Source organism: Vidua chalybeata, chromosome 5 (genome assembly GCF_026979565.1).
Source record: "Vidua chalybeata isolate OUT-0048 chromosome 5, bVidCha1 merged haplotype, whole genome shotgun sequence".
NCBI classification, from domain to species: Eukaryota; Metazoa; Chordata; class Aves; order Passeriformes; family Viduidae; genus Vidua; species Vidua chalybeata.
The window spans coordinates 16,641,243-16,665,921 of NC_071534.1; the positions used below are offsets into that span (position 1 = coordinate 16,641,243).

General features: G+C 47.0%; 1 protein-coding gene and 1 pseudogene across 2 annotated transcripts in view; one reads left to right on the forward strand and one right to left on the reverse strand.

The window, feature by feature from the left end:
- Positions 1-1,135: 1,135 nt before the first annotated feature.
- Positions 1,136-6,747, reverse strand: LOC128788759 (uncharacterized; annotated as a pseudogene).
- The window catches only part of LOC128788758 (solute carrier family 23 member 1-like), a 32,541-nt gene continuing 9,166 nt past the window's right edge, over positions 1,305-24,679 (forward strand). Inside the window, exons 1-6 of one of the 2 annotated variants that reach the window (XM_053944026.1) lie at positions 1,308-1,389; positions 9,074-9,187; positions 17,274-17,423; positions 18,682-18,839; positions 21,885-22,044; positions 23,365-23,546. In XM_053944026.1, coding sequence (XP_053800001.1) covers positions 9,173-9,187; positions 17,274-17,423; positions 18,682-18,839; positions 21,885-22,044; positions 23,365-23,546 — 665 coding nt within the window. In that variant the 5' untranslated portion in view covers positions 1,308-1,389; positions 9,074-9,172. Of the gene's footprint in view, positions 1,390-9,073; positions 9,188-17,273; positions 17,424-18,681; positions 18,840-21,884; positions 22,045-23,364; positions 23,547-24,679 lie in introns of both variants that reach the window. The other variant, XM_053944027.1, reaches the window with a different exon arrangement.

A 24,679-nucleotide genomic window follows, 5' to 3' on the forward strand; every position in this document is an offset into this window, starting at 1 on the left:
CATGCTGGAGTGCTCATTCTTATTCCCAGCCCCATGCATGCAACAGTTCTGGGGGCTGCCAGCCCCTCCTCTAATACCACAGCACCTCCCAGGATACCAGCAGCATCTCTGTGCAGACCTGATGCCACATTACTCAACAAGCCCCGTGTGCCCAGAGTGCCTCAGGCACGCTGCAGACACTTAGGTCTGTCTGCGGTGCAAACAGGGGCTGAGGTGTCCTGAAGCTGCCTGGCCAGGCTCTGCATATGCTCCTGGAACATGCCCGTGGACTTCCACCCAGGAAATGTTGGACAGAAATATGGTGTCATTGCTTTCTGAATGCAATTGATGGTGCTTAGGTTAGCTCTTTGAGTCCTGCTATGGGTCCTGATACATATGATTTGAATTTTGAATGTTGGAGAGAAGGGATGAAAAATCCCCAAGAGATTTGTTTTGTTTTGGTTTTTTTTGGGTTGTTTTTTTTTTTTTTTGGTTTTTTTTTCTTTTTTCTTTTTTTCTTTTTTTTTTTTCCTTCTTTTGGAGGGGGATATTGTTTTGTTTCTTTATTTTCAGATGTGCTAAGTTTTTTGTATTAAAGATAAATTCATGTTTTTCCCTTGACTGGCTAGCTTTGCACTCTTGTCAGTACATCTTCCAAGTCAAAGATAGTCCGTATAAAAGTGGGAGGATATGATGACTTCTGAATGCCAACAAAAAAAACCTTTATGTCTCTATCTATATTCAACTGCAATTAATTGTAAATGCTTCCAGATATCTAATCTCATTCTTTGTTTCTGGTATCTGTTTTCACGTTCAGTCTTTAAAAGAGCCCTAAACAGAAAATCAGAGTCATGTTCAAAACCTAGAAGTCTACACATAGACTTTAGGTTAAGCTGGGGCTGCTCAGACTTGACTTTGATCAGTGATCAATTAAGAAGTTATAACCCAGAAACTCCTGTTTGAAATGTGCACTGCTGGACAGGAGAGGAAAATAAAAGGATTATATAAAAAAATTGTCTTTCAGCATGAAGTGACAGGTTTTCTCCGTTTCAAAACCCAGGTGCAGTAATTTGCTCTTCTGAAATTACTTCCTGAGATCAAGGAGTTAATAACGTTAAAAGGAAAAAAAAAGGAAGTGGAATGGCAGTTTAAATTCTCAAACCGGCTTTCCAAACTTGCAGAAGACGTTGTGTTGCTCCAGGCCTGTGCAGCGGAGGGCCAGCAGGTCGCTGCGGAGGTGTGCCGGCAGCAGGGCGGTGCGGGGCAGGTGGCCGGGCAGGCCGCTGCCCGGGGCGGGGCCGGCCGGCAGCACCGGCAGGAGCAGCGCCTGGGCCTCGGAGCGCCATCTTTCCAAGGGCACCTTCGGCTGCTGGGCTGGGCTGCTGGGAAAGGCAAGCGGGACAGGGCATGGTAAGGAGGCTGCAGCCTACCCAGGTGATGCTGAGGCAGGGCAAAGGGGAGCCCCGGGCCTCCGGCTTCCCTCCCCGTTGAAAAAGAGCGGGTGCAAGGGTTTCACTGCTGTTGGGGGCTAGGTGGGGAGCCTGTCAGGGGGTGAAGCAGGGCACTGACTGCTCAAGGGACGCGAGCTCTTTTACAGCTGGCTGCTCCTGCCTCCGTGCAGTCTGGGAGCAGCTCTCGTCCCTGTGTGAGGAGCTTGGGAGGGCAGCGGCAGGGTGTGGTGCTGAACCGTACCTTTGGAAAGCCAGGTTGTTACAGCCTGCGAATGCCCCTGGGAACACAGAGCTGGAGACGGCCGAGAGGTGGTAATCACGCCGGTGGTAGTGTTTGAGTCTGCCAAAAGCATTCCTGCCCCTCTCGGGGATGGAGGGGTCACGCTTCCGTCCTCTGACTTGCCTTCTCTGCTGCTGCTGCCTGCCAGGTGGTGAGAGAGAGATGCCCGTGCAGGTGCTTTCTTTGTGCTCTGTGGTCTGGCTTTTATTTGCTCGCACCCCTGGAAAGATCTGGCATGTTTGTATCCTAAGGCAACGCTGTCACCCAATGATTTTTACCCCATTCCTCTGTTCCCAGAGGAAAGGACTGATGCTGTTTCAGCCCTGCAGAAAAGGGTTGTACCACCTAGGGAAGAGCAGGCCTATGGGGAGAGGTAAGGTTGTTGCCTATTGAAAGACTGAGATGCTCTCTCTTGCTTGCAGGGATTTTTTTTTTTTTTTCTTCTTGTCCTTGTGCACTTCTGATAATGAGTTAGGCTCTTGGTTAAAGTGTATTCCTAGGCTGCACGGCCCTTGTTACTGTAATCCGTTGCCCAGGATACAAAAGAGGCCTTGCTGGACTGTAGTGTATGCCGGGCGGTGCTGCTGCAGAAATGATTCTCTGTGACTGTGGTCCTGCTACCTCTGCTTGTCCAGTCCTGCTTCCCACCGTGACTTTTCTCCCAGCTATTTCCCGAGAAGAGTGCTCCTCCTTTCCCCTCCCAGCCCTGGGCTGTGTGCAGACAGTTGCACTGAACTTAGCCTCAGAAAAGTGATATTCCCATTAACCATCCTCCACGTACTGTCTGTTCCCTTCTTCCTCTGATAACGGGGAGCTTTTTTGTAGATCACCAAGCTAATGGAATCATAGAACAATTTAGGTTGGAAGTGACCTTTAAAGTGACCCCACTGCAATGGGCAGAGACACCTTCAACTAGATCAGGTTGCTCAGAGCTCCATCCAATCTGACCTTGAATATTTTCAGGGATGGGGCATCTATAGCCTCTCTGGGCAACTCATTCCAGTGTCTCACCACCCTCATTATAAAACCCACTTTCTTTATATTCAACCTTAGCCAATCCTCTTTCACTTTAAAATAATTGTCCCTTGTCCTATCATAACAGGCCCTGTTAAATCTTGTACCCCTCTTTGTTGTAGGGTCCCGTCAAGTACTGCAAGGCTGTTGTAAGATCTTCTAGAGGCTTTGCTGCTGCCTGAATGCCAACTCTCACAGCCTTTCTTATAGAAGTGCTCCAGCCCTCTGATCATCTTTGTAGCCTCCTCTGGGCCTTACTCAAACAGGTCTATGTCTTTCATGCTTTAGGGATCCCAGAGCTGGATGCAGCACTACAGGTGGGGTCTCACCAGAGCAGAGGGGTAGAATCCCCTCGCTCACCGTGCTTTGGATGCCGCCCAGGATACAACTGGCTTTCTGTGCTGTGAGTGCCACTGCTGGGTCATGTCCAGCCCCTCATCCACCAGCACCCCCAAGTCCTTCTCAGCGGGGCTGCTCTTGATCTGTTCATCCCCCAGCCTGTGCTGATACCTGGGGTAGCCCCAGCCCAGGTGCAGGCACCTTGCACTTGGTCTTGTTAAACCTCATGAGGTTTCCATGGTCTCACTTCTTGAGCTTGTCCAGGTCCCTCTGTATGGCTTCCCATTCCTCAGGCATGTAAGTGGAGCCCCCTCTGCAATCATCAGCAGCAGCATCCCCACTGATAGAAACCCCTTCCACAGTCAAGCATACCTTGGCTTTGGAGCAGTGGTTTAACTTTTTTTATGCTTGATAGTTCCAGATGTGTGAGCAGGAGGGTTGTGAAAGGGCACAAGTGGGTCTCAAGCGTCCCGAGCGGGCACAACCCGCGTGTCTCAGCAGATGGCAGCAGCGACACTCCTTCAGCTGCCGCAGCTGCTCCTCACTCCTGCCGAACCCCCGCCACCGCTCCCACACCACCTCCGTACTCACCCCCCGCGGCTCTTCCTCGCCCTGTCCCGCCAGCAGCACACGGCGAAGGAGACGGACAGTGCCAGGATGACGGCTCCGCTCAGCAGCGCGGCGGCCACCGCGATGCGGGACCCGGTGCCCGCGGGCTGCGGGGCGGCTGCGGGTAAGGGGCGGTGAGCGGGGCCGGGGAAAGGGACCCACCCTTACTCCCGGCCGCCGTCCCCCTTGCAGGGAAACCCCAAAGTGACGTTCCAGAGAATATTTATTAATATTCTAAATAATGGTGAACGTGGGTGATGCCACGCCGGCTCAATACACCAGAAAGTTGATGGAAAAAATCCCATATTAACACATCATATTTTTTTCAGATGATTAATGTAAAATAATCACACGGGGCAGAAGATATAAAGCTCTTGATTTGTCTTGCATAAAGCTTAAGGGTAGTAGAAATTAAGCCCTAAAAATAGAAAGGAAAAAGATTAAACAGGAAAAGTAGAAAACAATTAAAATGTAATAAAGTTAAAAAGGGAAAAAAGTTTATAAGGGAGAAAAGTTAAAAAGGAAAAAACCTTGAAAAATGTAAAAAAGAAAACATGTAAAAGGGCGAAAGAAAACAGCTAAAAAGGGAAAAAATTAAAATTTTAAAAAGAAAAAAAAATTAAAAGTATTACGGACGGCCACTTGCAACTGGCACATGCTCAGCATGTACCGGGTTACTGTGAGGTTGTTTTCCTCCTGTTGGGAAAGCTTTTGGCAGTGCCCTGGACTCCCTGTGCCTGGCACTGGGAGTCAGCCGGTACCAGTTTTTGACCCGGCCTGATGACCTGAGCAGCAGCTACTGGGAATAAGGGAAGGTCTGGTTATCTGCTGAGCTGATCTCAGGTGAATTCACCCCCTGGCACCCCCCTGCCTTCTGCAGCTCCTGAAACGCTGTTGCAGTGCTGCTGCTGGGGCAGGCACTTCAGCGGTGCTGGCCACAACCGACTGGGTCAAGCTGGACCTTCCTTGTCCCCGTTCAGGGTGGCCGGCTCACCCCACCTCCTGCTGCCCCCGCGGCCCCTGAGCCCCTGGGAGCGGGCGCTGGCGCTGGATCCCGCCCGAGGGCTCCTTACCCTGGCACTGGGGAGGGGGGTGGCTCCAGGATGAAGTGCTGTCCTGGCGGAGGCAGGCGAGCCTCTCGCTGCCCACCAGCCGGTATCCCTCCTGGCACCAGTACACGAGCACCGAGCCCAAGGAGATGCCTGAGCCTCTGTCCACGTAGTAGTATCCGTAGCGTGGCGGGGGGAGAGCTGTGCATGGCACTGTGGAGAAGGGGAACATGTTAAGTGTAGGTGATGACAAACACTCCCGCCTAGTGATGCTGTTGAAAGGGCTGCCAGGCCCCTGTGTCACTCCTGCGGGACCTGCAAGCCTCTTGGACTTTCTTGGGTTTTTTTTGTTTTTTTTTTTTTTTTACAAGTGTGCGTTTTTTTGCATAGTCCAAATGAAATGCATTAGAAAGTCAAGCAGCTTTATCTGGTAAATAAGTTTTTCAGTTGCAGACTCTCCAGTGTGAGCAGCTGTGGAACAGCAGAAATGAGGCTGGAAAGGTGCAGGCTGGGGAGAGTACATAGAGAGCAATTTTTAGGAGGGAAAGGAAGAGAATGTTTTTTAATAATACAATATTCTGAGAGAATGTTGTTGGTTGGAACTCAAAACAAAGAAATAATTGCTCTCTGCTAGAGAGAGAGGCTTTTTTTCTTCCCACCCTTTAATTTTTTCACTAGTTTGTAACTCACAGCTCTTCAGAGCCACTTAATTATCCTGCTTAGACCCTCTATTTTGCATTGCACTAATACCTAGGGAGAGCCAAAAATTAGGTAGGCTCCAAAAAGAATGGTAGTCTGACCATGTGCTTGCCAATCCCCCCACCTGGATATTCTACCACGAGGCCAAGAAAGTGCGGTAGCAGGTATGAAGGGTATCAATATCCTAAATTAAAGGAAATACTCTGATCAACTAAAATTTAACCAAGCTTAAAACCTGCAGGCAGAAATGTGCTTTATCAAGCTTAGGGGTAACTTTTGTGGGGAATTCCAAGTAGAATAGTAAAGCTAATATGAGAGAAAGGTCTGCTTTCCCTCTGCTTTTACTGAGTCTGTGTAGGCTTCTAGTTCAGTGGGGCTTACAAGAAACATCAGGCTGAGTAAGATGACACTTTATCTAATTTCAGCAGTGCTGTTAACATGTAGTGCAGATGTCTGTATGAGTTAATTCAGCGGTGCCAGGGAGGCTGCTGAGTGCCTGGGCTGGATCTCGTGTGATTACATTGTCCAGCACTTCTTGTAATGACCTTTGCCAATAGTCACCATGATTTGGAGTATGACATGGGCTCTCTGAGCTGCTGCCAGCCCCAGGTGGGTAGTCACCCCACAGCAGCCCTGAGGCCGTATCTCACTCATTGGGTAATGGTGCGTGCTTTGCCCTGTAAAGTGGATTAAAGAAAAATAATCACCCTTAGCAGCTGGAGATTATTTGTGCTTTAAAAAAAAAAAATCTCCATTTCCTCCCAAGGGTCGCAGCTCAGCCTCTAGGGATAGGGATGTGTTCAGTGCACCCATACCCTGAGCAGACAGCTGGTCCATCATGATATGCTTAGATGTTAACATGGAAGAGGACTTTACTCTCAAAGGAAAACATTAACTGTCAAGTTTCCTCCCTGTGCCTCCTGACTGCTTCTAGTGCGACACATCTCTCCCATATCACAGAAGCTGCTGTGGCCACCACACAAAGCCTTGTGGCCCCTACGCATGGCCTGGGAGTGCCGCTGTATGCGACGAGAGAAGCACCATCATGCCTTCATCACCGCGTCCCTGGGCCCTTCCCCTTGTGTACCTGCACCGAGCGGCCCCAGGCAGCCCGCAGAGGGACAGGCGGGAGATCGCGCTTTTAAGTACCTGAGATGTTGCTCTGCACATCGGTCCCGTTGGCAGCGTCTCTGGGCACCCCCTTTCTGACGTGTCCTGCACCAGGTGAGGTGGTCCCGGGCCCAGCAGCATCACTCCAGGCAAAGCTCAGGCAGCTCCAGGGCAGCAGGCAAAGGACGATGCATTTCCCAAACCTCTGTCCCGTCATGGTTTGGGGAAACACAGCACCACTGGGTGCCTGGCCACCCCGAGTGCCTGCGGTTTCCCTTTGCGTCTGAGCAGGAATCAGCTGGGCTCTTAGTGCATTAAGCCCTGAGCAGCAAAGCTAGCAGCCGCTCTTCCCCTGGGACTTGCCTTTCCTCTGTGTCGGCACAAGCTCTGTGTCCCTGCTCCTAGCGCTGCCAGCCCCGCTCTGGCCACTCGCCTCCAGAGCCCCGTGGAGAAGAAAAACAAGTGTGGGAAAGGGAATGAGAAAAGAGCAAACCCTTAGGATCCATCCTTTACGGCCCCTGCCTGCAGAGACTGGCTGTTAACATCTCTCCAGGTGCTGGAGCTGCACATCAGGAACCCTCCTCCTTCTCCTCCTCCACCTGCCGAAATCCATGCTCGAGCTCACTGCTGAGACTCTTATGCTGCAGACCCTCCTGTGCTCATCTCTTCTTTCCTGCCAGAACCTAGGGCTGATTTTCTGTCAGCAGCAGTGGAGTAAGATATGAGCCATGGGAATCAAAAGGGTTTCATAGCAGCAATTCCGCTGGCTTTGCCACTATGGGAGCTGCAGAGAAATCTGTTTTTCCTTTTTCTTTTCTCTGTTTGGCATGTCTCTGCCTGTCACTTCAGGCTCTGATGTTTTATAGGTGGAGGGGCTGTAGTAGCAATCAACTCTTGCCTCCTGGAATGTATGTTGCTCTTACCTACCCCACCTGCCTGGTCACTTGTGTACACCCATGAAGAGAAAAGATGCTCCATGTTGCCTGAGTACTTGAGAGCCAGATATTTTGGAGCAGGCAATGCTTTTGTGCCAAGGCTCTCCCCAGCAGCCAGTACAGCAGCTGTGTGACCAGCAGGACTTGGAGGTGACTTTTGGAACATCCCCTGCTGTGGCTCTCTTCTCCCCTCCTTGCACCCCCTGGAGCTCCCCTGGCTCTGTGGGTCTCCTTTGCCCCTCCTGCATTGCATTCTTGCCTGTCCTGGGACTTCCTGCAGGTATAAGGGTTAGAGGCTGTTATTCACTAATAGCATTGGCACAAATACAGCTTTGCATGGAGGTGGGTCAGTTTTTGTTCATTTCTCTTTTTATATCTGTGGTCTTTAACTGTAGCCAGTGTGCTGGGCTGCCTATGGCTGCCCCAGTGGGTTCAGAGAGGGGGAAATGTTGCCTTGGATGTGTGAGCAGCTTCTATTTCTAAACCCCAGCAGTGGTCTTACCATCTTAGTGTGATTTACTGTAGTGCATAAAGGAGAAATAAAAATGTCAGACAGGATCGAGCTCTTGTCTCATCCCATCCCAACACAGGGATGTAGATGAGGATGTCTGCAGAGTGGAAGGGAGTTGTGGGGCCAGGCAGTGGCTGGACCTTGTTTGCCTTCCTCCCCAGCACTGGGATCTGCTTTTGCTCCAGCTTGGAGTAGTTCAGCAGTACTCTGGCCCTCCTTGCACTTGCAGAGTTTTCTTGTCACCTCCATGGAATTTTGGATGTGGGAACGCCTTAATCCTGCTCTGTTTGTCCATCCGTCTCTCAGTCCTTTTTTTTTGTTTTGGCTGGGCTGATACTTCTGGGCTTCTCTCCAAGGGATTTACTTGATTTCTTAGGAAAATCTGTTTCAACCTCCCATGACTCATAATGATCTTGCTCAGAAACTACTTTAATTTCTTCACTTTAATTTCTTCACTTTTCTGGTTAATCCTTCTTAAGCAGTGACCTTTCCTTGGCTCCCCCTGGAGAGCAGACCAAAGAGGTTTGTTCCTCCCTGTCTCAGTGAATAGTGCTAGTTTAGCAGGCTGGACTGTGTGACAGTGTAATGCTGACAGCAGAGGAGCCTGTCTTGGGGCATGCCCTGGGTGTAAGCCCTATTGTCTCCTGGCAGCCCCTTGGGCTCTGGGAATACATCCGCCTGGACAGGACCGACCCTGAAGTGCTCCCTCTCTTGAGCCTGAGCCTGGAATCTGTGTACCTTCTCCTGCTGGGGCTTACGAGCTGGTTCCTGTGCCGCCGATGGCTGGCGGACAGTGGGAAGAGCCTCCCTGCTGCTGGATGCGCCCCGATGCGCAATAGCTGTGGACCGAGCCAAAAGCTCGGCCTTCAGCCCGGGGTTGGCAGCCGTACGCCTTGGCATGCATGCCAGGGAACGAGCAGGCTCAGCAGAACCCCCGTGACACAATAACCACGCTTGTGCTCAAAATGCTGTGTAGATGACATGGATTAACCCTTTGCTAATGCTCTTAAGAGCTAGCCTGTGGCTGAGGGAGATAAAGGGGTTTATTATTGCAAAATCAATATCCTGCTGGAGTGGGATTTCAATGCTGTTCCCAGTTCTTGCTTTCCAGAGGCAGACATCTGCATCGAGCTGGGAACCAGACCAGGGCACCAGGCTGTTCCTGCAGGGAGTGACCCTGGGCTCAGGAGAGGAGCATGCCCATGCCCCAGGTCAGTCCTTTGCTTGTGAGGAAGGCTAAGAGGAAGGAGGAGCTAGTGGGGAAGCTGTCATGACCACGAGGCTGCAGCTCTCCTAGCTCCACAGTCTTGGCTGGGGTTGTCCACCTTTGTGGTATATTCCCTGTGGGTGATCTCCTTCAAGGGCTGCTTTGCCATCGCAACAGCCTGCAAGGCAATGCTCAGCTGATGGTTTTCAAAGCTAGCTCAAGTGTCTCTTGTGTTTGCACTCAGATCTCCCTCTGGCTGGTGGGGATGCACTGAGGGGTAAAGCTTTCCTGAATAAGAGACATTTCTTCCTACCTTCTCTTGTGCCCCTTTGAACCTTTTAAGTCTTCCCTCTGCAAAAGTGCCCCTCTCCCACACTCCCACTACTGAATTCTGAACTACAGAGAAGTTGTGGATGCCCAGAGAAATTGTGAATGCTCTGTCCCAGGAAGTGTTCAAGGCCAGGTTGCATGGGGTTTGAAGCAGCCTGATCTAGTGAAAGGTGTCCCTGTCCTTGGCAAGGGGCTTGGAACTAGGTGACACTTAAGGTCCCTTCCAACTCAAACTACTCTATGATTCAATGAACACACAGGTACTAATTTCAAGTCAGTGACCATGGGTAATCCTCTGTGCTTGCAGAAGGTTTTGCAGACAGGATATAGAGGTGTTTTGTAACTAAGTTAGTAATTGCAAGACACGTGCTTAGTTCTCTTGTTAGTCCATCCTTCATGCAAACCAACCAGGGCTAGAGCTGTCGAAGAGCAAACTGTTCTTCAGAAAGGTGATTGTAGTATTTGGTGTTTTGTTGGGTTTTTTTGCACAAAGTGTCCATGCATGCCTCATCTATACTGCACCGCTTTTATTTCATAGCCCTGAGTTCCCTTTAAACACACCTTTGTTCAACCCCAGTAGCTGGGATTCAGGTGCTGAATTCACAGATTTGTGAGAGCACTGTGGATGAACCTGCTCTCTCAGCAAGGGGCTTGGCACACCTCAGCAAATCTGCACCTCCCCAGGTTAGATATGCACAGCCCTCCATGGAGGGATGCCTCTCATTCAGCTTTAGACCTTTAGACATCTTCATCTGCCAGTCACTCTTGCTTGGTTCATAATTTGGGAAAGAATGTGGTGCTAATAACATCAAGGCTGTGGGTTAAATCCCAGTATGGGCCATTTACTTAAGAGCTGGACTCGATGATGCTTATAGGTCCCTTCTAATTCAGAATACTCTGTGAATCTATCCCACTAGGGACTCCAATTTTAAGGTGCACTGGAAGTTTTGGAGGTACTCACTGAAGGCAAAGGGAGCTCCTGTATCAGTGCTTGCATTGCAGAGTCATAAAGTCAGTTATGCCCCCCTCAGGGGCAAAAACTCAGCCAACCTTTACTGTCATGAACAGCTGGCCAGGTCACTTGACTGACAGTAAGAAATATGCCAGACACACAAGGCTAAAGGCAATCGGGATTTTTTTTTGTTTCCTTTCCTAAAACATTGTGAATAACTTGAAAAGGTATGTACCTGCTGATTTATACTTAAAAGTCATTTGTATAATTGACTGTCATCAATACTCAGTAGTTCACAACATTGCTGTTCAAACATGCATTTTTGCTAATTGAATAATTCCTTGTTATGAAAAAACCCTCACAATTTAGTAATTTATAATCCTGTTATATACACTTAAATATGCACATGTGTATGTATACATTATGTATACAAATATTTGCATGTACACAGAGATTTCCTACTTTTCTTGCTTATTTCCAAAGGCAGGATATTCACATGGACCCCATAAATTTCTACTTTGACATATACATTGTGCTGTTTCATAACCTTCATCTAAATTCCAGATTATTAACCTTCTGTTGGCCAGAGGCTGGTATTGTTGAACTATTCATTCCTAACAGGCTTAATGTTCAGGCTTTTGGCTATGTAGGACTTCCTTCTTGTGTTTTTTATTAAAATCTGCAATCTCTTGGTACTCTAAAAAGTGCATTTTTTGCACTGCAGGATTTCCCGGGGCGGGGGGGGGGGAACTGGTTTTCTGCCCAGCTTTTTTTGAGGAAAAGGATTGTTGTTGTTATTATTATTTTGTTCTTCTCATCCTCTTCACTTAATACTCTTTTGTGTGTGCAGTTTCACATGCTAGTCTAGGTGACACAGGTGTTGTTATGCACCCATGCCTTTAGGATGTTAAACAAGTTTAAATTGTTTAAGAAGCCTTGGTTACTGAATGCCAGGGTCTCATCTGAAAACAAGACTGTGGCAGGACTGAGGAGTCATTGAACAGATGCTGGGCTGAAATTAGCAGGTAGGAGACTTTTTTTTATAAAAATAAAAATTTACTGAGAATATAGACTAGCCCCAGAGGAATATTGTACCATTCTCCTCTACAACTAGATGATCTTTAAGGTGTCTTCCAACGCAGCCCATTCTGAATCTATGATTCTATGATCTTCCAGGTCTTTTCTAATGCAAACCATCCTATGATTCAATGATTTTGATGTCTTAGAATTTATCTGTCCAGCAGGATGTAACTTCACTAATGGTGTTTAGGGTGATGTTGTCCTATCCTGTAATACAGTCCTGGTCTCAAGAGAAGATCTGAGAATACCAAAGCTCTACAGAAGGAATAGAGACTGGAGTTTATTTCAGTTCCACTGCATCCTTCAAGGAAACCAGGAGATATTGCCAATGGCTGGTCACTAAGTGTAAGTGATAACATGGCCCTCTCCAAAGGAGTTCTTTGCAATTGGTCTGGGAAGCTCACTGCCTTAGGAAGCCATTAAACAGAATTTAATCTAAGTGGGGGTGGGGTGGAATGGTTTGATGGAGCATTAATACCATTAGCTACTTTAAGAAAAGGGTAACTATGCTTTGGGCCATCTGATGGTTGTGAGCTAGGATTTGTAGCTGTATGGGGAATAAGACGACCTGAAGTAATCTTTTTTCAATCTTATGTTTTCTATACCTCTTTGGTGGCATGTTCTGATGACTTGTGTGAAAGGAGAAGCCACTGCTTTAGTGTTCCAGGAGTCACACCCACACCCACACCCCCCCCCCCCCCCGCCCAAGACTACACCAGCAGAGACCTAAATCCCTTCACAGTAAGCAGCTCCATCAGCCAGTGGGTGTTCCTTTCCTCACTCTCACACACACGCTCTAGGGTGCACTTCCTCCTCACTTGGGTTCAACCACAGGTTTCCTACAAAAGAGTCTCAGGCATCAGAATGTATAAAAATAAAGAATTTAATAAAGTGGTACAGCAGCACGTCAGCTTGAGCTGGATGCCTTCGGAGAGGGACCATGAACAAAGAAATCCTTAGGCAATTAAATGCTTAAGATTACACACCTGCCCTTCATGTGCTCTTAATGCACTTTTTTAGTCCAATGGTGATTTTCAATCTGGATCTTCTAATATCATATTGGACTCTTTCTCTGTCTTCATGCATGCAAGCCATTGCCTTATTTTATTGAGTTGATGGTTGTGGCATTCTTATCTTCTGTTTTGCACTTGTTGTGCACCTGTTCACTGGCAGAACATGGGGAACTAAAAAAGTGTTAGACTCAGGATAAATATTGCAACTAAATAATCAGTGTATTATCAATATTCTTCTCATCCTAAAGACAAAGCACAGCACTGTACCAGTTACTAGGAAAATTAACTGTATTTCAGTCAAAAGCATATCTCTATGAAAGTCCACAGCTTGAGCCTCAAGGCTTCAGGAAATCCAGCTGCTCATGCTAAGCAACTAAAGCTAAGCAAACAGTATTCTAAATCACACAATATTACAACTATGACTCATTCTATTGCAAATTTATTTAAGCTAAACAACAAATATATGTCAACACTTGGTCCTTGGTTGCTGCCATAAATAAATTCACAGTAAAAGCTTCATTCTTTTCAGGCTGTAAGAGGAGTATCCTACAAGATGGCAATGTTTGTACATCAGCCAAAATATAAAGTAGTTGACATTTGAAATAAGTGAAACTATCTAGTAATTGAATATCCCAAAGATGATGACAAAGATCTTCAAACAGGCCCAACCCACACAAAAAATGCAAGTTGCTGTTGAAACAGTAATGAAGCAACAATTTGCAACAGTTTCCGTGTGTGGGATGCCTCTCTGATATCCTCCAGCCTCCCTACCTTGGATGAAGTTCTTCTGTCAAGAGTTACTGGTTCTCTCATTCCAGGGAATTCTGGGCTGCTTTCCAGATTGATTTGAATGCCAGTCCTCTAATCAGCTGGAGAAAAGGAGTCACTTATATAAGCCAAAGAAAAGGAAATACTTCTGCAGTACAGCTCACATGAATAGCTAGGACTGAGCGTTGTTTGGCTCTTGAAATCCAGCTTGTGCATCTTCTCACCCCGTTTCTTTGGGGCTGTTTTGACTGAAAGGAGTGGCAATTTGGGAGGCTTTCCTCTTCGGACTGGTTCTTTTTCAAGGCAGTCAGTGAAGGCAAGTGGAAGGCATGACACCCTCTTCAGACAAAGATGTCAACAGGCTAGGTAACCCCAGCTTTGTGGTGAGTCTGCCCTCTGAAGGGTAATTCTTGCATAAACAGGTGCAAACCCTGTGGAAGGAGGAGAAGGGGAAAGCTGGGGGCTCGGGCTGCTGCAATGATTCTGGTGTGTGGTAAACTTCTGTCTCAGCTCTTACTGACAAGAATCTGAGGAATGATTTCCTCACTGCAGCCCCCACTGCTGCTGCAGGCTCAGCATACTTTCTGCTCTCTGGCACCCTTTTAACTTCTTTTCCCTCCACTATTTCTAAAATGATAATGTAGATGAATGGCAGTGCATGTGTATCTGAAAAACAGGTGAGTTTGTGGCTGTGTTCCTGGGTAAAGCATTTTATGTAATCATTAGAAAAATTATAATAGAATTTTAGCCTAGTAAAGACTGTTTCTTTGTCTTTTGGACCTATTTCCAGTGAGGTGAATTGTTAGAAAGGTGGGTGAAGAAGGGATTTGGGAGCTCCTCCTGTGTCAGCTGAGGAGGGCACCCTGTAGAATTACAGACATGTAGTAAAAGCTGTAAATGATGTGCCAGTCCAGGGGTGTGTGGTACTCTGAGAATGCTGCTAGCTAAAACATCCTGGGACATGACAGCCCTTTTCCTATCCCAAATCAGGGGTTACCTCCATTAGAAACAAAAAACTTTGCTTATTTTCTGTCAGCAAGTGTGAAGGAGTGGGGTCCTGCAAACATCTTGCTACCTTGATACAGACAACCTGCCTGTGCTACCTTGGGAGGAAGCATTTAATCTCCTAGTGTACAAGTCTCACATTTCTTGGATAGCTCTGGGTGAGCTTGCTATGTGCAGTGGAGGTGCTGTGCCAGCTGTGGGCAGAGCCTCAGGGAAGTGCTCAGAGTCAGTGAGTTTTCTTTTGTTATTTTTAACAGGCTCCCCATTTTAACTTGTTCTGCCTTAACACATAATCAGAGTTGTGAATTTTTATGGTTTGAATCACCCTAAAGAAGGTAGAAGACAAAGGTTTTGTACCTGTAGTTCAAGCAGTTCAGTTCCTGACTGCCTTCCTGATACACTTACTTAAGATATGATTGAGGGCTTTCGTATTGTGTCTGGAGCCTGAGGCACATGGAAGGTGTACTGGTCCCCTGGATTCGTGGGAGCAGCTGGGGTGAGAACCTCCAACAGTGGTTTCCCTTCCCTGCTCCAGACTGCTCCTGGCTTGTCCTCCTGCCAGCATCTCAGCCTCACAGGCTGGCTGAGGTTGGAATGCAGCTCTGGAGATCACCTTCTCCAGAACCCCTCAAGCAGGGTTGTTCAGAGTCAGCTGCCTAGGGCTGTGTCTAGGCAGTTTTTAATATCTCTAAGGATGGAGAACCCACAACCTCTCTAGACAACCTGTACAGTGCTTGGTCACTCTTATAGCAAAAAAATGTTTTCAGATTTTAAGATGGTACCTCCTGCTTTTCAGTTTGAGTCCAGTGCCTCTGCTCTTTTCTCATCCTGATATCTCCACTCCATCCTTTTCCCGACGAGCCCTGTTCATTCCCCTCCAGCTCCTGGGGAGGGTCAGGCGCTCATGTGATGATCATGAGAGGCTGTTACTGGCACAGGCTCTGCCTGGCTGGGATATGCCTCCTGGTTAATACAGGGAAAATTGCTATGAAAAGAAAGGAGCTTACTGCTGTCTGCCTAGCTTAGCATTTGTCTACCCATGGTGTTATTCAGGAGTAGTTGTCTCCAAATAACTCCATGCATGGGCAGTCTTAAGTACCTTGCTGTACATTTGTTAATCCATGGCTCAGGCTCTCTTGTTCTGAAATGAAAATGTCTGCACAGGGAGTTATTAAGGAACAACTTTTGCTCTTGAAATTCATGCCAGAGTCCACTTTGAATTAACTCTGCCTTCACCTATCAATTTTAAAGTATCTGTAATGCTCCCAGTTTGCCTAGGCTGGATAAATATGCTATGTTTGTTAAAGGAATCCCAGAGCAGAGTCTCAGGCTTTAAGTTGATTAAAGTAGTTTATTTGAGGGGTACTGCAGTAGAAACAGTGTGAGCTGGGTGCCACTGGGGAGGGCCCTTGAACAAAGAAATTCATGAGCAATTATACCCTTGGGGAACCTGAGTTCCCCACCCCTCACACAACAGTTCAGATCAATAACGATATTAGGGTCTGGGGTCTTAGGGATTACATGGCCTGTTTTCAACAGTGTGACCTAAAATGGGACTTTGGAGACTCAACCAAGAGAATGCAAACCTGGAGGCTTCAGGCAAACTATTTTGGTCATAATCTGCCCTATCTGCTAAATTTACAGTAGAATGTGACATTAATTTTATATCTCTGTTCCTGACCACAGCACTACCTGTTTGCCTCCATCAGTAGGTAGGTCAGGAGTGTTACTGCAGACACTTTGCTATTGTGTTAGGTATCTTGGTGTCTTCAGGTTCCTGCAGGACTTGGAGGATAAAAAACCAAAAAGAAGTTTGGTGCAGACAAACTGATTAAGCTTCTCCAGACAGCAGGTTTCTGTCCCTGCCTGACAGAGCAAGATATTTCAGCCCAGAAAAGCCCTCTGCTGTGAGGGTGCTGAGAACTTGCTGGTTGGAGATGGGCCTATGAAACAAATGCTTTGGGATCTTATTTAGCTTTTGCATCTGGCTTTAAGTGTTGTGGTTTCCCAGGCAGCCTCCTTCCACCCTGTGTGTGTGTGTGTATGTGCACAGGGGTCAGAGTGGGCTGGAAGGAGGCACAGACAACCAGGAGAATTTGTTCAACTTAGAAGCTGTGGCAAATGAAGCAAAGCACTACTTTGCTTTCCTTGGCAAAATAAATCTTTATATAAATAAACACTGAAAGGCATAGAACTCCCTGGGAGGAGACCCAAGCTTTCTTGGGTAGCAGTTTCAGCCAGCTCCTTTGGCATGGATGCTGGGATTTCCCATCTGCTGGTGTCCCTGTGTTTCACCCAGTTCCTCTGGAGGAGCAGGGTTTTCTAGTAGGACAAAAGGCAGGTGTCTTTATTGAGGCAGAACACTGGTAAAGGTGAGCATAAGGAGATTGAAAGGGAAGACCCAGGAAATTAAATATAAAATGTGCTTCTACTCAGTAATTAGTGGTAGCCAGGTGTTTTAGCATATTTTATAAAAATTGCTGTTTGGGTGGAATTGCCAGAAGGTACAAAGACCAGATGACAGTGCAGCTTTCACTGATAAGCCCACTGCACACTCTTCCTTGCTTCTGGTTGCAGTTTCTTCATCCTTAACTAGATTTTAATGATATTAATACACTTTGTCCCTTTGAGATTGAGACACCCTCTAGTGTTTCTTCCTAGACACACCAGCACATACAAAAATTTTTCGTATATGTTTATATGTTCTGTGCTTCTGTTTTAATTTCCCCTCCTTGTTTTTTTGTTTTGTTTTGTTTTTTGTATGTTTTTGTTTGTTTGTTTGTTTTGTTTTGTTTTTGTTTTTTTTTTATATCATGGCAATGTTGAAAGCTACACAGGAGATATTCCTGCCAGACGTGGAGCATGGCTGCAAGAGAAGCGCTGGCTGCTGGGCATCTGCAGGGTCAGGCTGTGGCTAACAAAGTGTCTCTCCTGTTGTTCAGGGTAAACGTGGGAGCCACTGCCATTCCTCACCAGCTCATGCTGCCTGGGTCCCAGAGGAAGGTGGAGGCACTGGCCAAAGTGGCACCAAGCTTGGCTACACTGTCACAGATGTGCCTCCCTGGTATCTGTGCATCCTGCTGGGCATTCAGGTGAGATGGGAAAGCAGGTGGAGGCTGGGAGTAGGTGAAAGTTACATGGCTATTCAGCCAGTAATTGGGGTGAAACCTGAATTTGGAAGTGTTTAACAGGGCTTGAATGGAGCTCTGAGGCTGGCTCCTAGTGAGCTCAAGTCCTTTGGTCCACATCCCTAGCACTGACTATTACCATCAGCCCACAGCTACATTGCACCCTTTGAAGTGCAAATGGTGGGGCAGGGTCCTGGGGCTGGGGTCAAACAGTTAATAAGAACATGTTGAGTACCTTGGCTGAAGGTAGCCAAACATGTAAGGGCTTTCTGAACTTCTGCCTTCCCATGGCAACAAAAACTCAGCAGCAGGCCACACGCTGTTTTGGCTGGTGTCTGTGCCCAGGTGTGTTAAATGACTCAGTGCCACCAATGCCATGCTGGGTAGGGAGCCTGTGGGAAAAGAGACCTCAGAGTCATTAAGATAATGATGGACTGTGCTTGGAGGTTGGTGGAATTTTGTACTTTGTTTTCTTAAATGGAAACTTAGAGTGTATAAACCCCCAACACATCTGCATCATAATTTTAATAAAACATGCCTGTAATGAAAAAAGTGTGTTTCTGAGTGCCACTAGTTCCACCACTGCAGTGATGTGCTCCAAAGTGAGAGTGAACAACATAGGTTAATAATTAAAACAAAAAGAGGTTTTATAAATTGTTTTCAGATTTAGTCATTAACAACAGGTCATTGTAGAAATATGTCTGTGACTCTTCTGACAAGTACAATGTCCAATTCTTCCATTCTTTGGTACTCACTTTTTATGGTTATCCATAATTGTGCTGTGTGAGAAAAGCTACTGATGGCAAAAAACGTGTAGCTCCAATTTGCCAGCTTTTTATGTCATTCGCTTTGCCTGATTGCTCTCTCCCTGTACCTTGGGAGGTCCCCAGCTTCCTGGAAAAGTGTGTCCAACAGCTTTGTCCACAGATGCTGGGGATAAACTGGTTGTGTCTAACAGTGGCCTGGGAAGTCCACAGCACTACAGAAGGTCTTTGAACATGTAAAGGAGGAGACATTTCAGTGGGTGCATTGCAGTTCTTGTAGGTGCTTAAGAATAGCCCGTAACAGAGCATTAAAGCTGCCAAAAAAAAAAAAAAAAGAGAGAGAATGGGTAATGCTAGTATCCCCCAAGCACAAATCTGTGAGTTCTCTCAACACCATGGTAATAACACAGAGCCAGTTCTGTGTCCTTCTTCACCCAGTCTTTCTCTGTGGCTCCTAGCACTTCTTGACAGCCATGGGAGGTCTTGTAGCCGTCCCGCTGATGCTCTCCAAAGGCCTTTGCCTCCAGCATGATCTACTGACGCAGAGCCACCTGATCAGCACCATCATCTTTGTTTCAGGAATTTGCACCCTGCTGCAAGTCGTCTTTGGAGTAAGGTAGGCCAAATGCAAGAACTGGGAGTGTGAGCTAGGCCACCACCCTGTTGTAGAGTTTATCAGTGAGTCATTTGTTACCCTTGGGCAATCAAGGTCCATGCCAAAGCACCCTGAAACTGCTGAGAGTTTTGCAGGGTTACCTTGATGAATTTTGCATCTCCTGATACTTCATATACTGTTTGTTGGGCTGATAAGGAATCTGTCCTCAAAATAATAGAGCATTGCAACATGCAGTAAAAAGTACCTGTTTGCTCCTTACTCCAGGGATCTTCCAGCTGAGGCAGGAGCCTTCTGATTTGGGCCCAGGGTCAAGAGAGCACAAATTCTACAGGAAGCTCTAGGGGGGAAGTCCATCTGCCACCACATAGGGACTCGGGGCAGAGTTCAGCAGCACATCCTGTTAGGTGGTGCCACTTTCCATACTCGGATTTGTGGCATAAAAGGTAAATCCTTTGCTGATGAGCAGCTGGCAGTGCGATAAACATGGAGTTGCCATTCAGTACCCAGAAAAAGAAGTATTTAATGAGAGAGTTGACTGCAAGTACTCACCCTTTCCAGAAAGATTCTGTATTTTTGTTGACCTTGAAAAATTTCTTCTATTCCCCTTGTCATAACTCTGGGCTGTCTCTCTCTTTCCACAGGCTGGTTTTTCCTCCAGTATGGTGGGAACCCATGCTTTTTGCTTCAAAGACAAAAGTTATACATTCTTTGGCTTCTGAATCTGAGGGACTCTGGTTAATCACTGGTCAACTGCCAGCTCCACAAAATATTTTTCCTCCTCCTGCTTCATTCACTACTGAAACTTTTCTATCTCTCTTAGTCTTAAAAAGTGTCTGTAGACAAACTTCCTGAAGAGTGCTCCCCTTCTTCTACATTGTTACAGGATTAGTGCAGGAAGGAGGAGCACCTTGACCACAAAAAACCAGAGAAACTGGTTTACCAGCTAAATTCAGGCTGGAGTGCATGACCATCACTGCTGGTGCAATTCAGGCATTCTGAGTTCTCCCAGGCACCCTCCAAACGCCTCGGTGCATTCCTGAGAGCTGTAATGTCCCCTGCTCTTTGTTAACTGGGGATTAAAGAGTAGCAGAGAGCTTCTCTCCCTCATGGCTGAACAGCTAATTGAGGTACAACAGATCAAATTAAGTGGTAAGGAGTTGTTCCCATGGGATGAACTTGAATGGCTTTTGCTGTGCTGAGGGTGCAGTTGCCTTGTTGCTGATCCCAACTATAAGGCATGAGGACATTCATGAAGCAATAGCCAAGGGGAAAGCTGACCCACTGCAACCTGCAGGTCAGTCATGTTACAGAGCATGAAAAAGCAGCAATGGGTCCCAGACAGTCGCTGGAGACACTATCAGAGGCTCCTGAGGGGAGACACAGGTCATTTCCCATTATGGTGAGTTCTGCTTAGTAAATGCTTGGACATCATATATTGATTATCAAAACATAGTATTGCCTTTCCTATTTCTGCAGCTTTCCCTCTTGCAAACCCCATAGGAAAGAGTTCAGTGTACCCCATAAACATCCTCTTGGCACCCCATTTTGCTCTGAGCCTGCTCGTGGCAACACTGAGCCCACCCATGCCAACACTGGCTGTGAAATATCTTAGGGACCAACAGAACAGGAACTATAAATCTATTCTTAGATTCTAAGTCATGGCCCTGGGCCTTCTCTGTTTCTTTTTGGTTTTTTTTTGGTTTTTTTTTTTTTTTTTTTTTTTTTTTTTTTTTTTTTTTTTTGTGGGTGTTTTTTTTTTTTTTTTGTGCCTCGCCCAGCAAAATTGTTTCAAAGCTTTGACAGTGCTTCAGTTGTGCATGACTAGTGTAAATATTTAGTTTAGGTGACAGAGACATGGCCTGTTACAGCTACACCATCTCTTATTTCAAGAATGTTAGAATTTCCTCTGTTTCAGCTGTGCCCTGCAAAAGCAGTCACCTGAATTGCTGTCCCATGGCTTTTCTGAACAGGTGCCATGAGAGCTCCTGGCACAAGAAGAGGTTGCTTTGGGGGCTCCTCCTAGGGGTGCTCCCTAAAGGGAGGAAAACAGAGGCACCTTGGAAATTTCCCTTGGCTGTTTCAGGGATGTTGTGCCCACCATCAGGCAGCTTAGGATTTTTCAAGAACACAAGAGGAATGGTTAAAAAAACTTGCACTGCAATGGGGGCTTATCTGGGGCTTTGAGGAGCCAATCAGGCCTTTTAGGTGTCTGTCTTCATTTCTTCATGCATAGAAAAGAGGCTGGTGTAGCTCAAAGGAGCATTGCTCTGCTGTATAAATCTCTGCATGAAGCCAGTGCTGAACTCCTCTGGAAATGCAAGCTCCTTGCTACCCCGAGGGATTCCTAGAGGGAGAGATACTCTAAGCCACAAGATATGAGGTGTGGGGAGAGAGCCAAGGTCTCACCCAGTCAGTGTCCATAGACCCCTCCATGCAAGTTTCCTTTCTAGTTTCAGTTGAAATGCAGAAGAGGAATTGACATTAAAACTCGGTATATTAAAAGCCAAGTCACCTTTTCTGTCACCATCAGACTGAGGATTGTTGTGACATGGAGAGTAGTTGGTGCATGCCCTTGTGTGCATGAGCACGTTGTGGAGAAAACCAGAGCAGCCAGAGGGGAGAGAGGAAGCAACTGGATATTGGCAAGACTGATGCTGAGCTTTTCTTCAGCATCTCACCATCTTTCTTCCTTGGTCTTCTTCCCTCCGCCTGATTTTTCCTACTCTGTGCAGGTCTGTGGTCTCATCAGCCATTAGAAGCACTACTTTTTCCTTAACACGGGGTAGCAGGGTTGGACCAATGTGCCCCTCCATTGCTGGTATTTGAACCTCAGCTCTTACCCCATGTCATTGCTCTTGCATGCAATGGGCAGCAATTCCTACCCATGGTCAGTGATGGTGACCTGCCACAACAATTCAAAAGATACTGTCAGAGGCCATGGGCAGACTGATTTTTAAATTTATTTTGCTTTCCTTTCTCTCGCTGTTATGGAGCAGAGTTTCTAGCACTCTCACTTTTTATTTTTTCCCTCTGCTTTCCTTCCAGGCTGCCTATTATTCAAGGAGGTACTTTAACATTCCTGACCCCCACCTTGGCAATGCTGTCTCTCCCCAACTGGAAGTGCCCTGCCTGGACAAACAATGCCACCCTGGTGAATACCTCTTCACCAGAATTCATCCAAGTCTGGCAGACACGGATGCGAGAGGTATATTACATTTTCAGTGGCACCTGCTCTGTATCAGGGCTGTTTGCTTTCAGTAAAGTGCCTGGCCATGTCATGGCCATCACAGCTGGAGAAACTTCTATTCCAAATGAACCTTGGCCCTCAAGCTGTTGCAGCTTTCTAAGCATCTATTCTCTATCAAAAAAGTAGGTGCTTCACTGCTGCTGAACAGTGGACATGCAGACCTCCTCATGTGATTTATGGTCCCTGCAAAGTCTCCACTGGTCCAGTCAGATCCCTTCTCTATAAAGCATGGCTAGCCTAGAAGAAGAAAGGGAGGGAAAATATTTTCAAGGAAAGAACCCTGTCTAGGCACAGGAAACCTAGTAAAAAATGCAAGGCAAAAGCTACTGTTAATATTAAGGAAAAAGACATTCTTAGGTAATCAGAAGGGAGGAGGAAAGGTCAGGAGCCTCACTGCCTTATTCTACATCGATTGCCTTTATCAGAGCAAGTGACTAAATTTGCCTCTGTGGATCCATTTGTTGGTGTGTTTTCCAAACCTCTTGGGAAGTGTTGAAAGAGAGCACAGGTTGCTCTCTGCTGATACACATAAATCTATCACAAGGGCACTGCTGATGTCTCGATTCAGCCTGGGTCATTCACCCAGCCCCTGTGTTTCTCTTCCCTTTGGAGCTGGGGGAAGGAAGGTGCTCAGCACCACAGAGGTTCCAGCCTGGGCTTGTCACCAAATCTGAGAAGGCAGAGAGCAGCCCTGTCCCTGCCTGAAGCTGACACGAGGTGAGCAGCATTTCAGAATGTAATTGCTGGCTCCTTGGCAGTGATTGTCAAACACCAGAAAGTTCAGGGTGATAAATGTGTTCCCAGGGTGAAACTGATACTCAGGGAAAAAAAGAGGCTGTGATGAGTCACTTGGCTCAGCACTGTGCTGAAGAGACCTAAGCCCTTCCCAAGGAAGATCAGTGGAGACCATGGCCCTGCTCCTGTTTTTGGGGCAAGAGCTTTTCCCCTCTCTTGGGGGAGCAGGCAGGAGAGTGCAAGGCAGGTGACACATGCTTGGGTGGCCCAAGGGGACAGGGAGGGGGTGATCTCTGGAACAAAATTAGCCCTGGTGAGGACTAAATCCATCAGCCAAGGGGGGGAGTTTCTGTGCTGCTGCTTTGGTGGTCCTTCCCACATGTAATTCTGAGCTAGGTTTTACTATTGGCAGCAGGAGGCCTCTATGCCAGTCTGTCACTAGAGATTGAGCCTGGCTCTCATGCTGGATTTGCACTGACATGAAGAAAAGACTCAACAGCTGGAGCTCCTTCCAACCTCTGTTTTCATCCTCTATTTTTCCAGGTGCAAGGAACTATCATTGTAACTTCTTGCTTTCAAATCTTCGTTGGATTTTCCGGCCTGATCGGATTTCTGATGAGGTTCATCGGCCCCTTGACAATTGCCCCCACTATCACCTTGGTTGCACTACCTCTGTTTGAGTCAGCTGGAGATATGGCTGGGCAGCACTGGGGCATAGCATTCCTGTAAGTCTCACATCTCTGTGGAAAAGATGAGAGTACACAAATCACCTGCCTCTAATATGAAACCAAATGTCACAGTCCATAGCAAAGTTCCCCTGGGTTCAAGGTTTATTTGTTGAGCACCAACATGTGACAGGCTTGTGCAAGGCCATGTGACATAGTCATTCTCCTCCAACTCCCAGGACACTAAGCCCTCAGCAACAAAGCAAAACTCAAAAATGAGTTAAAAACCACTGATTTTTGTAAAAATACAAAGTTCATAGGTCAGTAGAAGTACAAGCCTTTCCCATGTGTGTGCAGTCTCTGTCACAGTTGTTTACACACACAGTCTTACACACCCGTTATTTAAGTTTAAAAGACATTCCTAAAATGACCAAGTTGAGCATTCAGGTATTCTATGTTGAAATAGCTGGTGCTTTATGTATTGTCTTCACATGAGTAGGAGGAATTGTTCTCTCCAGAGCTGTAAGGCTGCTGAGCACCTTTGTTTTTGCAAATGGATGAAGTGTGCACTCACACAGTCTGTATGGACTCTGTAGTATTAGCAACCACAAATGGAAACCAGTTCCTCCTCAGACTTTCTCCCTCCATTCATCCAGTGCTTTGAGTTGTGTATGTCATGGAGTGTCTTTGCAGAGAAGTGAGGATAGAGTTTTTTTTTTTGCACTGTTGGAATTCTGCCTGTCCCTGACTATTGCACCTACAGTTTGTCACCTTTTCACATGGGGAAAACTACCAGTTTTCCGGTGAAGTCAGTGCACTTCAGCTGGTGCAATTGATTTCTCACCAATTCCTATCCAGATTAATCCACTCAATGTATAAAATTTAGATTTGTTGTAAAATAATGAGGAGCCCTTCAGAAGCCTGGCTAACCCAGGAAATGTCCATGGTCTTCTACCAGCTCAACAATCAATGTGGGATGCCCAGTCCCTGCCCTCTCTCCACATATGGTAGTCTCCAGCTTCATCTGGTTGGCTTCTCTGGGCAAAAGGCACATGGGGGGCAGGCTGTGAGTGCACTCAGATGTGCTCCTGTTCCCAGATGTGTCCTACACAAGGGATGGGAGAGGAGCTGCAGCTGCAGTTACTTCCATCAGTGCAAGCCCCGGGAACCCCCCTGCCGTGGAGGACCCCTCC